General features: G+C 37.7%; 1 protein-coding gene across 2 annotated transcripts in view; it reads right to left on the reverse strand.

Annotated features, from left to right (window-relative positions):
• Positions 1-18,136, reverse strand: part of RELN (reelin) — a 296,961-nt gene that overhangs the window by 203,849 nt on the left and 74,976 nt on the right. For both annotated transcript variants that reach the window (XM_069881518.1, XM_069881596.1), the window contains exon 3: positions 10,213-10,348. In XM_069881518.1, coding sequence (XP_069737619.1) covers positions 10,213-10,348 — 136 coding nt within the window. The remainder of the gene's footprint in view (positions 1-10,212; positions 10,349-18,136) is intronic.

The following is an 18,136-nucleotide window of genomic DNA, read 5'->3' on the forward strand; positions in this document are numbered from 1 at the left end:
AGCTGTGTGCATCTAATGATGCTGATGATAGTGCCACTTATCAAGGGGATTTACAAAAAAAGTTGTATTCCAGGCTATGAAAGAAAAGGAGCCAAGGCAGACATGCTGCACTGGATTCAGGAATGAGTTTCCCATTCAGGGGTCATTCAAGAATTACTTCCCTTTTTCCATAGGACAAGTAGTGCAAGGCAGTGGGCAAAAAGGGAGAAAACTATTCAAAGAGTCTGGTTTAAACCTATTTAATGTTAAGAATGGAAGAAAAAGCAAGGGAATTACTAGCAACTACTTCATTTACTGCTACATATTTTCTCTTTCACCTGCTGAATAATGAATGTGTTAGAAACCACTGCAAACTTTGGAGCTCTCTTGACTTCAGGGGTCTTTGGCTCTGGAGGACAGAGTTCATGAACATAAATAAACTGCAGTACGATCATGTATGGATCACTGCATATAAGCAATGTTTTTATTCTGAAGGACATCAAAAGACCTAAATGTCATTTCAGAATACTGTAAAAAAAATCATTGACAGATGCTATCAAATATTTTCCTACTGCAATTCCATTTTGATGACATTTGTATAATGCTTATACTGAGGTTATAGAATTATTAGTATATTTTATTATTTATCATTTAATGTTTAATATATAATATTACTACATTATTTTATAGTGTATAAATAGTAACATTAACTTAAATTTCATTTTATATCCACAAATAAGAATTACCTAAACATTAATCCTAGATTTGAATTTCTCAAACTGAGAAGGGAAGGATACACCCTGTTGTTAAGCACAGTTTAAACAACAGTCATGAGAGCTGGTTTAGAGTTCACTCTGTCTGCTAGTTTGAGGTAATTTTCATTCTGAATACTCAAATCCAACCTTTTCCAGTATAGGGGCATCAAAAGCTGATCTAATTTTTTTTATATATCTTCAAGTGTAAGATTATTTTTTGTTTTGTTTTTAAACTTTCACTTGAATTAAATACGAGAGGACCATCACAGTATAGAAAAAGGGAGATTTGTTTTTGCGTTATTGGATTTCACACCCATCATATTCAAGTTTTCACATTTCATATACATATGTGAAATCTTTCTGAATAATACTATATGTCTACATAATACTTTGTAGATCACTCTATTGATCACTCTATTAAAGTTCATCCAAACAAAGTGAGATAAATTAGTTAACTTGTGTGAACTAAGAATACAGGAAGAGCATCCTTCTATTTCCCCGGCTGTGTACACAAAGTAAAATTTCAAACAAATAATCCAAATACATGAATTTTAAAAAACATTGAAAGTGTTATCTGTGCCTTTGATGACAGCATGGACACGCATGATTGCTCTGCTGGATCAAGGCCAGTTCTCAGAATTCTGTAGTATTGAGCCCTTCATGAAGTTATTTAGTAATACTCCCTTGCAAGAAGTCAAGTGTTTCCCAAAGAAGTAAACAGACAATACACTTATCTCAGACTCATTCATGCACTGGACACTTGTATTATCCACTTGAGAGATGGCACTGAAATGATCAGACTCTTTCAGTCAACCAGGGGAACATTCCTGTGATACAAAGAGCTTCCATGCAGACACAATGTCCAGTTGTAAGGGTTTGTCTGCAGTATGCAAATTTAGCTTCCTAGAGTATCTCTTACAATTGTCCTCTGCCTTTGCTTCTACTAGTGTTCATATGCGCTATATGTTTACTCCTACAGAATGGTTCTGTGTTTATTGCTTACTCTTAATATAACCAACATCTCCAAAAGAATTCACAAAATCTACTGTTTCATTAAGCATACCTCTTCTAGGATGCTATTTGAAAGGCATGTTATTGAACAATTACTAGCAGCCAAAAAGATATTTGATTAAATCCCTCTGTTACACAGCAATATCTCCTAGTGGAAGCAAACTGTTGGAGTGTGTGTAATACATTTAATAGTCTAGTTATGTTTTGAAAATTAGGCCATCTTGGGAAAAGGGGAAGACAAAATATGTCTCTGAATGCAACAAAGATTTTACATTGTTGATGAACCAAAATATGCTCTGAAAAATAACGCTGAGGTTAAATTTCAGGGAGAGAAAAACAAAGCTTGAGTGGATTTTAAACACAACTACTGAAAGCTGTGCTTCAGAATTTATGTTCTTACGTACAAAAATAATAGGCACATTGCTCAGAAAGGGAAGAAAGTAAAACCTAGTCTCTGCTTCCAGAATTGCCAAATGAACATTTATAAGATGGGAAGTAATTCTCACCTTGATTGTTTTATTGTTTAGATAATACCAGTAGAAAATGACTGAATGTCATTTTATTTCATGCAGGAGGTGCTGGAGTCTTATAGGGAACCACGCCAAAATCTTAAGAGAGTAGCCAAAGGCTGTATTGATCTGCCTTCTGCTATCATACATTACTAGTGTGTGATATATAAAACTTTTATCATACAAAGAAAAGAAACCATCCTAACATTGAATCATCTTCCAGTTTCTATTCTGACATAAAACAATTTTGATGAAAGTAGCATTTTTTGCTTTTTGCTTATCTTTTGAATTAAGTCCAACTAAGTTATCAATAGAATTTTCTTGTGCTTTTATTTTTAATAAGTGTTCACATACCCATTCTTGCTGGCTTTGTTGCTCCTGCTTTTCTTGTGTCTACACAGTATGAGGCGCTTAAAATAGCTAATGGCAGGTTGTCTGCAAACTTGGAGGAGATGCTAAAAAATGAACATTCCTCTCATTAAAGTGAGCTTTTAGCGAGAGTTTCAGACATCTAAGAGAATATCAGACAACAGGCTTTACTTCCAAGGAAAATGGGAAAAATAGATTGCAAGATTTCATGAACTTTACAAAGTTCCCTTTTTTATTCATCCGCTTCAGTAGACTTCGACTGCTGAGGAGCCCACTTATTGTAAATTCTTGACACAGAAAAAGCTACTGACTGTTGAGGATGGTGGGGATGAAAAATTCATTTTCATGATTTGGCAAAAAGTGCTTATTTTTAGACAGCTGAGTCTCTCTGGGTTGGATGCAGATCCAGATTTGAAAACCGTTTAAACAGATGCCTATATAAAGGTCTACATGGGAACTAGGTAGCTAGTGATCCATTTCAGTCAATGGAGACCTAGGTCTTGATTCAGCTTCCTAAATATATGTAAAATAATTTGGAATGTCCTGAGGGAACTAGCAGAGCTGCTCCCTTTAAGGAGTGGAAAACTAGGGGCAACCAACTTCTATCCTTCCTCATAGTCTTCATATACTCTGAACACTTCTGAATATTGCCCCTTCACAGTACACTTTAAGCTAACATCTTTTGCTAACAAAATTTCTGAAAACACCCAGAATTCCTCATTGGTCACCTCTGTTTGCTTTACTATCACACCAAACAGACAATACTAAGACAAAACTAACAGACAAGCTAGATCCAGTTCTGTACAGTTGAGTCTATGTTGCTTGGGGTCATACTTAGAGGAGCCACAGTGATTTCATGCACGGTGTTTTGCGTTTCACTGGAAAATTAACCAACACAGAAGATGAAGGAGGTAATCTGGGCACCACATCAAAATGGGACACGAGTGCAGAGCCAAGATCTGAATCAAATATTGGCTCATGATTTTCAGAATGTTACACATAATGCTGATTGATGGTACAACAATGCCTCTACCCAGGGAAGTCGAAAACCAAGCAAAGGAGTAATTCTTCTTCATAGTTCCACGAATCTGGCACACCAACAAAGAGCAATTATTGATGATTTATTTTTTTTCCACAAGTCATAAGTTATAAGCAATATGGAAGACTAAAATGACTGCAACACTGGGCTAATGTCAGAAGTACCCAGACTGTAAACAAGTAACGTATCTTATATTCAGTGCCTATAACACCCTTGTGTCAAGCAGTCCACACCAATATAAAAAAAAAAGCAGTGCGAAATATCCTACTTCACCCTTACCTTGCAATAAAGAGTAGGAAGAGAAGAGCAGCACCTAACTGAAGTAGGGAGCTGGTTCTTCACAGAACCCCAAAGACAAGGCTGTCTATACATTAAGGTTTCCGTGTGTGTTATGATCCACTCTTCAATCAATTCCAAAGACTGCAAATCATAGCACCAACTAGGATGCTACAAACAATTTATTTCATAGTACAAATCTGTTTCAACATAAGAATATGAGGGATAAAACCTGATACGACCATATAATTAAGTGTTGAGTGATGATATACAAGGGACCTAAGGGACTTTACTATTGATATTTGCTATTTTCTGTTTACTTTCCAGGTTTGTGTGTATTATCATTCTGTACAAAGTAAACATAATTGTATACATAATCTTGAAGATATTCCTCTATATTTCTTTCAAACAAATGAAAAAAATGGTAAACAGTGTCTTAAATGATAGTTTAGCTAAGTGGTTTACCAGGGAATGTGGTTCCTTAACACAATATAGCCCTTCCCCACCCTGGATGGAGGACTAATATAGCATACCATGGAATCGTTTTGGATGTTGGTTCAATATTTCCGTAATTCATACCATGGTTTTTCTAAAAATGTTTTAAATAGGTAACCAAGTTTCTCAATCACAGTCTTTATGTTTTGCAGTGTTCGTACAGCTTATTTCAAGTTCATAAATTGACACAGTTGCCAGTTCCTAGAAACAGGTTCATACACATGGCTTGAAAAGACCAGTTTTGGAAGAATGTGCTTCAAATATCCCAGAAAGGAGTTTTATTAGTAGGTGATTGTGGGAAAAGGCATATTACCAACAAAAATCGTATTTCCTTTCTTGAAATTTTCTTCCAAGTTTGTTTCAGTTATTCAGCTGTCTGCCTCAGCACTCAGTCCCAAACTTTTTCCAGGAGCTGTGTTGGGAACCAATTGCTCCTGCTTCGGGAGAAGTGATGTGCCTCTGCCTTGCCTCAGCAATCACATCTCTGTTATCTCTGTCATCACAGTGGGACACCACCACAGTTATTCCTGTTCCGTTTTAACCATTTGCACCGTAAGCTGTGCTAATTAGGTGTCAAATATTATACAATTGGGACTTTTAGTACTTTCAAGGACTCCTCAATGTACGGAATTTTAAGACCAGTTGTGATGGGTCACATCTCCTACATGGGTTATTAGACACTGTGTACAGACCTGGGCAGGCAGCATTACAGTCCAGCTTTGGTAGGTAGCTTTAAAATAATGTTTTAATGGTTAGAAAATATCTAAATAATTATAATGAGCAGAATTAAAGTCTTGCAAACTGATAAATTTATTTTTAAATCAGTCCATTATTAATAGAGTTTATAGTGAATATATGAATAGACACAATCAGAATTGTAAGATACCTGTTTGAAGACTAGCAAAACCAGCTATATCATAAAAATACTTATTCTCCAATATAATTTCTATAGCAGCCTATTCTGTAGTTAGAACTTCTGCAATAAACCATGCTGATGGTCGAAACACAATATGCTTTTGCAATTTAGGTCAGGTTTATCACTTTTACAAACTAGTAAGTTAAGCCATCTATAAAACAACAGGGTTAAAAACCTTAATGTAACCCAGTGTACCACCCTGCTTAAAAGCCATTACCATCCCCCTGACAGGCTGACCTTTAACTAGGTTAGTGTGAGCTTAGAGCAGAAATTACAAAGAGAGAAACCTAGCTGAAGGATTATGAAGATAATGTTTTAAATATTTGCACACAATTAGAGAAGCAAGTCATTAGTGCAAAGAAGGACCCGCTACATTTTGGCAGCAAACTGCATTTACAGATCCTGGCAATTTGCTTGGAAGCTCCTGGTGCTCAAAAATTGTTTAAAAAAGTCTTAAGCTACTGCTGAGAAAACTACTCTGCAATATATAATGCATTTTAGCTTTTATTTCCTCAGTTCATCTTGACATATCTATGGTGAAAAAAACACTGAAGGACTACACTCAGGTGCACTATTGGGACACCAGTGATTTTCTGTTAGAAAGCTATTTTAGAAAAGGGTGCTTCGAAATATTTATCTATTAGCCATAATAAGGTACAAAAGAGAATAAGCAGCAGTTTGCACATGGTCAGTGTTAAAAAATGGCTACTGTGTGATTCTGCATAGAAGCAGGTTGTGTCCAGCAGCTTCCCCTGTGGAGCATAGGGCTCTGTACCAGCCTTTGCCCTGGAGAAATTAGGGACGGAGCTTGCCAAGTGAAATGCTGAGCCCAGGAAATAGGTGTAGCTCCATCAGGCAAAATTATATTCAGATTCAGCAGTGACATCGTATCATGTGCAATGTTACTAACTGGACTACATCAAATTGTAGAGATGAGGAAACTTCCAGTGAGGAAGGAAAGAAATGGAGTGCTGTGCTGGCAAGCTGCTATACGAGGTGTGAATCCCGTTTTGCTGCATCACTTCATCTCCCATCTGCAGGGATCAGCCCATTTTCCTTGCAGGAGCCCCCTGCGGGACAGAGCCCCAAATCCCGCACCACAGCATTCCCAGTTCTCATCTCAGAGAATTAAAGACTCGCTACCCTCCTTTCCCACAGCAGGAGCACGTGTCCATGGCTTCCCGTGTTAATAAACTAAACGTGGACAAGACCCATCCTCCTTAGCCATGCCTGGGAAATGCATAGTGGGCTGGCAGCTGCAAACTCACAAATGCATTCCAAGAAAATTCCTGACAGTTTATAGGCAATCACATTGTAGCAGTCAGGACTGTTGCTGGGAATATACAAATTTACTGGTATAAATGCTCTCTTTGGCTGCTGATTTCTATGAAACTTGGTATCTCGACATGCCAACCCCTTTGTGACCTTTGTTTCATTACCAATGCATCCAAAAGCTACGGAGGAGGACACACCGGCAGCATGACCACACAAATCTTGTTTCTTATGGGCTCAGCCTTTTTCAGGACTGAGCTCTGGAAGAGCACACCGAGAAACATGGATGAAGTGAAAGGGAATTTTGCCCATGACATCTGTAGGGTCATGATTTCCCTGTGTCATGTCCATGCTTCCAGTGGAAGCATGAGTAGGGCAATAGTATGAAGAGTTAATATAAGCTAGCCATGCAGTGTCCTGTGGAAGATCTGCCTGGTGACCTTTATCTACGTCCTCCTGAGAAATGACATGGGAGAGGCATCAACACTGCAAAAATTTCACCACAAAAGCTGGTGCTCATTAATAACCTTAATATCCATCCCCAAAGAAGTCAAAGACTAATGAGCTGTTTTGAATCATTTGTAATAGTGCAGGAACTTCTTACCTCTGTTGTACTGTTGACAGAGTCTATAAATACAGCTACCGTGTGTAAATATTTTTAATTTACATTTAATTTATATTAAATTAAAATAAATTTAATTTAATTTATATTAAATTTAAACTAGACTGGTAGTTAGTCTCAAGTGTTAAAAAAATCTTGTTTAAGTTAATTTACTGCTGTAGAGGAGCAGATGGAGATGAACAAGGTAGAGCCAATTCCCTAGATAACCTGAAGACAAAGAATTGGGTAAGGCAAGTAGTCTAACACTGCACCAAAAAAATGCCTTTGTTTACTTCAACTTGTGATTAATAGGCAGGGGAAACAACAGCAAGAAAGTGTGGACAGCTGAAGGAAAAATGAGGAGGAGGATTAGCGATAAAACATATTCCTCTTCCCTTCATGTCCTTCAATTTATGATTGCATTTTCCCAGGAGTCCTGCAGCCAAGTTTGATCCTGGGGCAAACGTTGATTTCAGAGACACAGACTCTTTCCACTTTTGTCTGAAACATTCCTACAGAACACCAAACTGATACAAATTGAATCATTTTACTCATCCTCAAAATCAAACAAGTATCATCTATGCAGCATCTTTATACCACGGGGTAAGGCAGTCTGTTAAGTCACTGAGACTGATGGACACACTGGCCAGGGACCCTGTGAGCAGCTGCATTGCAGGGCTCATGCACGCATGGTCCAACCACTCAGACCTACTGGTTTTAAGGACAGCAAGGAATGACAGTTTTGGTGTCTCTGCACCCAGACTGCTGACACACATAGGTGTACAGCCACACTGCAAATTACATAACCAAGAATAAATTCAGATTCCTGGTAAGTATGTTCTGCACACTGCATCACAGCTAAGGACTTTACTGATACATTACAAATACCATCATTTGTGAAGAGGTGCTACTGTACATTACGACTTATACAAACAAGGAATTAGAGGTTGGATTTGCAAAACTTCTTGTTGCTGACCTAACTTTGTTTTCACTGGAGCCTATGATTAACCTTCCTTTGATTTCAAGACAAGCAAGCACTCCCTGCCTTAGGAAATGTCCTTTTAATTTCACTTAGATGGGAATTAGTAGTCACAGCAATATTTGTATTTCTATACAGCTATTTGCCAGCTCTTCTTCAACAATGACAAACATGAGCAAAACATCCCAATGCAAAACCATGGACAATAAGATTAGGCACAGGAAAATGAAAAAATGTTTATAAACTGACCCCAAAAACTTGCAGTGGAGGGTCACATCTCATAAATATATCCACAGTGACTGTGCAAGCTAGGATCAACAATTATTTCTTGGCTATTGGGAGAAATCAAAATCCAAGAACAAGATTAAGCAAGAGTATGCAGAGAAGATGCACATCTTGTATCTCACTCTTCTCAGGCAGCTCAAAGAACAAAATTTTGCTGCTACAACTTGATCAACAAAGAAACCTATTTTTAGAGAGGAATTAAGGGAAGTATAGAATTCACAGATTTTTATTTTCGATAGAAAAAAACACCATTGACAGATTTCCTCAATGTCTATACAACCATTTTACAAGGCTAAATTTTCTGAAGCAGACTTTAAGTAAAACAGTGACACGTTTTCCTCAAATATTTAATAAAATTTGACTTTTGTCAAATAGTGAATGGAAATCTTAAATACTGTGAACAGCTTCTCTGGTATATTGTAGAAGTTAATGAGACAGAAATGCATTCTCAGAAGTTAGCCACCACTCGCCAAAACTAATTTTCCCCCCAAATTTACTGTTAGACATTTAGAAGAAAAAGAGACCTAGAAAAAAAAATGTCTTGACGTTGTCATTGCAACTAATAAATAATATACTGTAACACTATAGGCAAGGAAAAAAAAAGTGTATTATGTAGGAATAGGAAAATTTCAAAGACAGATAAATCTATCAACAGGTACCATGCTCACCATCAGTAATTTATGTTCTCAAAGAAGTGAGTCACTCACTTTTTACTTTTTACAAGTTAAGCAGTAAGAAAACTTAATGATGTGGGGCACCTACCTGCAGCTTCTCCATACAGATAGAAATGGAACAGTACTCAGAGGAGGACTTGTGACAAACAGGACAGTCACAGGAACACAGAAAAAGTCTCACACACTGAAAAGTTGCATCAGTTCCCTTGTCTAACTAGGGAGCAGTTTGACTTTTTTTCAATGAATGTGTTATGCTTGAAGTATTTTCTACTTTCAACTCCACTCTAGATGTATCTTCTCTCTCAGATCAGATCTATCAAACTTTCGGGAAGGATAACTAAAAATTACTTTAAGGTAAAATATAGTAATATGTATTCTAATAATTCATGTTAAACTGTGTATTTTGTTGGGACTTTATATGGTACTAAAACATCAAATGATGACTTAAGACTTTAAAACAAATCACTAAAAATCCTTTAAGAATAAACTCTTGTTTTTTTCCAGGTTGCAAACCAGCTGAATTAAACTGAAGTTAAACATGTATTATTAGGAACAGTAAATATTTGAGTATGACTACTCTTGAATACCCAAACTTTATGTTGATGCTTACAATCTGTATAGTATGTGTGGTGTCCTAACTCTATTTAAATACAAAAAAACCCCAAAACAACAACAAACAAGTAAAAAAACAGGTCCATGCAAATATGCTGTATAGTTAAAGGATCAATGATATGATTAATAAATAAGAGGGATTAATTTCTATGGAAATTCTTGGCTTGATGGACTTGTACATTATTTCTCAGACGGCATGCTACATCTCTCTCCTTCTACACTCTCATCTACACTATCTCCTTCTTACATGCTTTGAAATATAAAGTTCTAATATCAAACTCTCCAGCCAGGAAGAACTCAATATTCTTGCTTCTTATTAAAGTCTACACTTTGCAGAACTGACTTCTTGATACAGATACAAGGTCCTAGTGCAAGCAGGACAGATGTTTTAATTATCTCCAAATCGATTATGTTCTCATAGGCACTGCATGCATACGTACATGAAGTTGACACAGCCTGTTCCCGCAGGTGGAGCGATCCACACAAAACTGAGGTTTGTAGTTGGGAGATGGCTCACATGTGATGCAACCACACTGCACATAAACTGGTTTCCAAACTGGTGGTCAGACATAATTCCTATGAGAGAGACACAGGGAAGATAAATAGTAACACATGTTAATAGCTCATTGGAAGGTGCTAACAGACAGAGAAATACATCTGCCATGTGTTTCATCATGGCAACATAAAGTGAAAAAGCCCAAGAGTATGCTGCTGACTAATCAGAATTGATGCCAATGAAAACATTGGAGCTGGCCTCAGTTTGAGCCAAGGCTGACTTAGTATTTACTACAAGGCTCCATGTATTTTACTATCACTAGTCTTCTTGAGACCAATAACAGAGGAATTATTTGCATTTTTAAAGAGAAGCTGGATTGCAGATGCTGTAAATCAGCGTTATTCCATTATGTGATTTACACCCATTACAGACATAAAAGAAACCCCAAACCTGAAGGAAAAATGTTCTGTTTTCATAAGCAAAATGAAGCTTTTGGAAAAAGTTGTTGTCTTTTAGTAGACAGGCACATATATTTGGAAAAAAACGGTAGGTGAGTTCTGGATTCATGAAGTTGTCTCTTGATCTGAAATAAAAGCAGCAACCTTCAGCAGTTTTACCAGAATACATTCCTTTGATTTTTTTTGAATTGGCCTCTAATACATGGATGAATGTAAATAGCATCTATTAATCCCTCCCTCTGGAATTCACCGCAGTTCATCATTAGACAAAAGAACTGTATTTTCTAACAGAAAAGTCAATATGCAACAGCAATCTTCTCCCCCTCTGCGCTCTCCTGTAGCTTCCTGCAAATCAGTGCAAACTTGGATGTGTGTTTAATACCATTAGGCTTAAGGTAAGGCAATCTTGCTCGAGTGGGTTACTACACCTTTAATTCCAGTACATTAAACAGTAGATGTTGAAACAATTCTTTTGAATGCACTTATCAGAAGGAAATGCCTTATTCCATGTTACTTCAGCTCAGAAAATAGTTACATGGGCTGAAACATCGCTAATAGGATCAAAAGGAAAAGTGAATGGTAGAAGGTACCTCTGTGCTCAACAAGGTCACTGTTAGCTGTTAGGTGACTGTATATCAAAAAGTTTATAGTGGTTGGTATTTCTAATATTTAATTGTTGCAATTCAAACAACAGAGAAATAAAAGCCATGCCTGCCTCTCAGAATCTACAACTGTATTTGGTGACAATTCTCCTGAAATGTAAACCCAGCAAATTCTCTTAACCTCTCTGTCAACCCTCAGAGGTGGAAGGAGTTTGCATTTTAAGTCTTTGCCTTCCTTAGCTAATTGGGAGGGGTGACACTAACATCCTCAAAGAAACCTGCTTGACTGGTGTCCAGGCTCACTGCTCTGGTTTCACTGCTGAAGTCTGTCCAGCAGTGCCCTGCTTTATATTACAAATGTATCTAAAACCATGCCCAGAGAGGTCCCTTGCAGGGTCAGTGGTATTTAGGCAAATGCTTTGCTCTGCTGAGGACGAAAGGTGGTACTTCTGCTTCTTTCCCAAAGTTGTGGGTCTTGTCCTTCTCTCTTTGAAGCTTGCATTAAAGCCAGTGACTTCAGTATTGTGAGATGGGCGATTTGGAACTGATGCAGAGCACCAGCTCTCATCTGTCACCATCTCTGGCTGAACAATGGGAAGCAGAGACAGCTATAGACTTTAGTAGGTTAATCAAATAGCAGATGCTCTCAGAGGAGAAACAGAAACAGCCCTTCAATTTGAAGAAATCCTCCTTTCTCCAGAGCCAGCCAAATACAAGAAAGGACCAAGTTTGCCCTACCACATCCCCCAGCCCAGGGACAAGCACACCAGCTTGGGAAATGTGACTGCTTCCCTCCTTGGCAGCAACTTGTGAGTTAATGAATTCCCTAGGTTTCAGGCAGTAATCTGCAAAAATGTGTCTAGTACATCAAACGCATACAACATCTGTGAAGAATTTTCTTCCTTTGATAAAAAAGCACAACTTTACAGTGACTAGAATATATTCTAAACAATGAGAAAACAGCTCATTCAATTTTTTTTTCAGAAAAAAGTCAATGAATTCCACAGAGAATATTCAGAATTCTAATTTTATCATCACAATTTTAGCTTTATACTTTCCTAATAGTTATTGTGATCATTTTTACAATCAAAACAACCACTCCTCATCTGCTAAAACTTTACTGAGTGCATCAACTTCCTTCAGAAGTACAGTGTCTTCAGAACATCTCATGAAACTTAGGTACTGAAATCTCAATGAAGCTTTTTGATGCTTGAAACTGAAATTTTCATGCTGAAGAGGTGAATATAAAAAAAAAATGCCAAAAATGGAGCAATGCAATTGATATTAAGAACTCATTAAATTAAGGCTAAAGGATGCTATTTCCCCATCTTGCTTCTAATCTTTTTTTATTCTCTTGCTATGGAAGGCAGCTTCAACCTTCTCCTCCATTCCCTCACCAACTTGGTAAGCTGCCTCCTAGACTTAATGTTTGCTCCATAACAAAACCAAGGATAAATATGAAACAACATTCTGCCACAACATTAAACTAAAAACAAGACAATTCTGATTATATAGGAGCTCTCAGAACAAAACTGTGCCCTGCATGTACCTCAGACCACTTCAAAGACAGATCTTGTCTTCTTTTAAGGTCCTTGGCTCACTCAGGTCAGTGTTGTACAGGCATCCTCTGGTACATTCTGTTGGCCAATGCAATTAGATACTTATAAGCCTAGTGCTTAAAAAAGTAATAATCTTAAGGTAAAATTCTAAGTCTATATAAAAATCTATAAAGGGTTTTGTAAATAATCAAGTGTTTCCATGTAACAGTTACTGAAATGTTCAAAGATTTGTGACAGCTGCACATCTAAAACATGCTACATTAAAAGATGCCATTAGCATCTCTCTGAACTTCTCCCTTTTTTTTTTACAGTTTGCACTCATTGTACTGACATGTTCTAGACATCTGCATTTTCTAGCTTCTCCTGCCCCTTAAATTTCTGAGGGTCGAGGAATCCCAGTATAATCATTCAAATCCCAGACATGCTTTGTAAAAGCCAATAGCACTGCTAGGAGAGGAACTAGATATGCTCAGTCCTTCTCAAGATTTAACTCAGCTGCTGGCTTTATTGTATAAACTTTCAAAACTGTGCTTAGCCCTGTTCACTTCCCTATGTATGGTCACTGAATCAAAGAATTTGTATGTGAAGACATAGATTTCAAGAGATGGATTATATACAAGAAATCAGGGGAAAGATAAAAAATACTGAGTGGAAAATCTTACTTAAAGTCAGATGGCAAATGCATAGCTTCAATCTTCACATTTGGACAATTATTTCATTGATGACCAGACTCACCAGTAGGGGTGTAGCAGCTAATATACATATATTTCTTCTACATATATTTCTTCTTTTATAAAGTGGTATACAGGAATGTGAACAAGATGTGAAGATGCTGTTTTAGATGGTCCATGAATGGCCAAGCATAAGTGCAGTTCTTGAACTCCTTATTTTGCTTTGTTGTGTAGCTTCTCATAAAGAAAGAGCCATAAAGGATAGGAACTATCTTTTCTGCTGGCAGAGACTGGAAAGCATCTAATGGTGTAGATAAATGCAGTAAGATACATATAATTTTCTGCTTTCTAAGTCTGAGAAACGTGGATCTATACAGTCCTCACTTACATGTGGCAACTATATAATGCTCCTCACTACAATATGATGCATCCTCCTTAAGTATCCTCCTTAGAAAACAGTTTCCTAAACTAGAACTTCATTCTTTATGCTCATCTGCATGTTAAAGTCCTTGGTAAATCCTTTATGGACACTAAGTCTCAACAAACTTTGTAGCACTGAATCAGACGGTAGGTAGTCTACCACTTTTTATTTATTATAGGAATTGAATACAATATTAAAGGAGAGAATTCATGTTAAATACAAGCATAAAACAAATGAGCACTTTTTGATTTTGTTGCTCCTAAACTGCTACATGCTTGCATTGTCAAAGTTGTGCATAGGAGTGACAGCAAAATGTCAAACATAAAACATTGATGAAATACCAAGAAAATAAAGCTGTAAGTAACCATAATCACTCTGGGATCTTTGAGAAAGTAATCATTCCTGGTTAGTAGATAATGAAATTAAGTCAGAAAAAGAAACCTTCAAATTAGATTTTCAGTTACATAAAAATGAAGTGCCTAGTCCTAGGAAAAGGTTTTTCCCTTAGGAGGCAGAGCTGGGGACCTACCGTTTCCGCCCAGGCTTTAGCATCTAGAAGGGCGACCCATAAACCCACAAGCTAAGCATGGTTCTGCTTAGTGTTACAAAGCAGGGAGTTAGGCAAACTGGACTGAGCCAGAATATACCTCCTGTGCTGAATTCTATGCTAAAGTAGCCAAACCAGAGCCTGCAGCTTATCCCATGCAGCATCAGGGACGTGTTCTGAGGGGAGATGTAGGACAATACACTTTTTTCAAAATAGAGAGGTGCTGGTAGCTATATTTTTTTGTACTAGTCGATCATTTGAAGCAGTAACTTTGGTGGAGAGCTTATGCCCTTAATCTCTTCTTTGCAAAGACACATCCTCTCTATGAAGTTGAAGATTAAGTGTATATCGAAGTACCCCCACTCCCTGTTGCATACAAGACTGCATTATTCAAATGCAAGAGTGCTGGGACAAGTGATATAGACTTGTGGTTAGGTACCAGTACAACAGGTCTCCAGGACCACCGCAGAACCAGGGTCCTCCTGCAAGTTAAGGGAAAGCCAAGTGCCTCTTCATATCACCTGGGGAGCAAAAGAGGCTGAAGCACAGTTGGGCAAGTAGCTGGCCACACCAGAATTCACAGAAGTCCAGGTGAAAGCCCTAAGGAAGTTTTTAGGCTAATTTCTATTCAATGAATGTATATAGATACCACCAACTTTTACAGCTGCTAAAGCTGCAGCTTTCAGACCACATTTTCAGAACGAGGCACCTCCCTTTCTCCTAGGTCTCTTTGGATGTTTGAAGGATCTTTCTGACCCTTAACAGTAAACACATCTACAAATGAAACACACATTTTCCCTGAATTCTATAGCAAGTGAAAAAGTGGTTTATTTTTAGTTACTGAAAGAATATTTCAGCAACATCCTTAAATTGTTATGAACCCTTTTCAGGCCTCTGAAATGTTAAGTCAAATTTATATTCTGTGGAGAACAAGGGGTAGGAAGAAAATCAAGTTTCTTTCTGTTTATGCTTTAAAAAAATCCAACAAATATTGTTTAAGGAAAACATCAGTAGTCTGTGGTAAAAAGGACTGTTGGGAGTCAAGAAATATCTGGAGCTGGTGACTATAATTTCTAAAACACAAACACAAATGTACAATTGTGATCTTACATGGTTTCTACTCAAGCAAGTAGCCAGTTAAATGCAACTGACTTACCCATGCAAGCTCCTTTCAAAGTGAGTAAAGGTGCAGAATCTGGCCCTAAGTGAACTGCAGCCACCTGGCTAAAATATGTTGTTGCTGATGGATTTTTGAGGGATGATTTCATTCTGCTTCACAGGAAAAACACATCTCGTTTGACAGAACGCAACAGACTGCTAAAGCACTTGGTGGCCCTTGTGATCAATTAAGGGTCAGGATGGTTTCGTAAATTATGAATTAGTATGAAGAAAGAAAAGACTACCAAATGTTAGATACATTGTTCTACCCAGCAATACATTACCTTTATCTTTCTTTCTTGAAGTCATGTGTTTGTTTCGCTATTATCATTACTGCTTCATTATTAAATAATAGATCCTTTCAGCATACTATGTATTGGGGAAAATACCATCCATAGGCTGATAAGAACAGTAGAAAAAGTATGAGTAAGTGTATAACAACTTAATAAATTCTGACACTAAAATCCATAGTTCATATTGTGGTCAAGAGCCAACTAGAGCCTGAATATAGCAATTTGGTTCCTGTGAGGGCATCACTTTGCTGAAGTGACTCAGACTTGGACAAGAAGTAAGGGGGTTATAAACTTTTGCTATGCATTGTTGCTATGTGTTTTCTTTATACCTCTGGAAACAACAATTTATTGTGAGTTCACAGTCTGGGATCCAGGTATGAAGCAGATCTGGTTAAAACATTTATGTGCTAAGAAGGGCTGTGGTTTATCTTTGTGTTTTTTGAATACTTACTGAAGCAAGCACTTCACTAGAAACACAGGTTTGCAGAAATGCACTCCTAATGCAGAGATTTACCAAAATTTGGTCTGAAAGAGAGTATTTTTTTCCCTTAATCTCTCTTTTAATTATTTACTTTTAAGGGATTGTTAATCAAAACTTTTGAGCAGCCTTTTGTTAAAACCCACATAGGGATATAATTTCATCTCAAGGATTTATGAGTGTCGGTCTCATTAAACCTAACAGGAGTTACACATATGGAAATTGTGGTGCATAGGGAGGAGAATATCCCCTTTCATTTGCATAATTCCCCAAGACACTGAATGAGCCCCTTGTATAACGTGTGACATAGCTGCATGAATCAGGGGTTGGAGGCAGTGAGACTGTGGTCTGCAATGTGTTGGTGGTTTTAGGGTGGCCACTATCAGGAAGGATGAGAGGACAATTTAGAGCAGAAGTCCAAGTGCTCCACAGAGCACAACATGAAAGTACGTGCTCCAAGATGAGTAGATTTAGTAACAGTAAACAGGGATCAGGAGTAATACAAATAGAAAATGCCAATAAGCTACTGTGTTGCTGAAATATAATAGAAAAATATGTCTTCCCGAAGGCTTGAGCCCAAATACATTTTAAATATTTTCCTAACAGCCCCGGTATGTTTTATAATAGCAACTTTTATGTTTTTCTTTACAGAAATCTGTTAGGTACTAGCCTTTCATAAGTGTATTTTAGCAGTGTATTCCAGTTTACTCTCTTGCAGAAATGCAGCTGTCCCTGGCCTGCACTCACTTTTTGTTTTGTTTTCTGTTATTGCATTTGGCTGGTGCTTGTCTCATCCATATAAGCAACTGTTGTACAACTTCCCAAAAATATTGCTTTATTCTGAATCCTTCCATTTCACAAACCTTCATAAGTTTCCCAGGAGCCAAACAACAGACACACTGCTTGATAGGTTTTGTACCACTGACAAATATGACAAAGGACCACCCTGTTATCACGCCAGACATCTGCTCCCACCAGACTCATTCTCGGGGCCAGCAGTTAACAGCATCCTTCTCCTTACAGCAGTGAAAATTCATCAAGGTGGCACCGGAGCCCCTGGAATTGACCCAAATTTTCTTTAGCAGAGGTGAAACTGCAAACCAGCAGTCTTAACTGACAAAACCATGCTGACCTGCTCACTTAAACGGAGCCATGAAGCAACCAACCCTCCCTGCCTACTAGTGCAAGTAACATCAAATGAAACACTGTTGTACAGCAATTAGGAGACAACTACACAGCCCAGTAAAACTGTAACAGCCCAAGACTCATCTGTAACACACAAACATCCTGATTGGATCTATAACGCATCCTTTACATTCAGTAGCTTCCACATTTTTTTGTTTAATTAACTAATCTTCCGTACAGACTCTCTGTGCTGGGCTGAATGTTTTGCATACTGACAGCACTTTGGCTACACTGGTGGCACATCCCAACAGCCTGTTTGCTCCTCCATTGCCTAGTATGACTAATTGGGATAATGGTTTCAAGGCTATACCTACAAAACCCTAAGTATCTTTTTAATTTATTTTAAATAAACTTAACAGTTTCTGGCAGCAGTTTGCCTTGTAATGCATCTCCTCTAGTGTGACCCTTTGCCCACAGACATACTTTGCTTTTGCCCGCATTGCCGCCACTGCCTCGGTCACTGAAGGATGCACTCAGCACACAGTATCTTCTTTGC

Source organism: Phaenicophaeus curvirostris, chromosome 1 (genome assembly GCF_032191515.1).
Source record: "Phaenicophaeus curvirostris isolate KB17595 chromosome 1, BPBGC_Pcur_1.0, whole genome shotgun sequence".
In the NCBI taxonomy this organism is placed as follows: domain Eukaryota; kingdom Metazoa; phylum Chordata; class Aves; order Cuculiformes; family Cuculidae; genus Phaenicophaeus; species Phaenicophaeus curvirostris.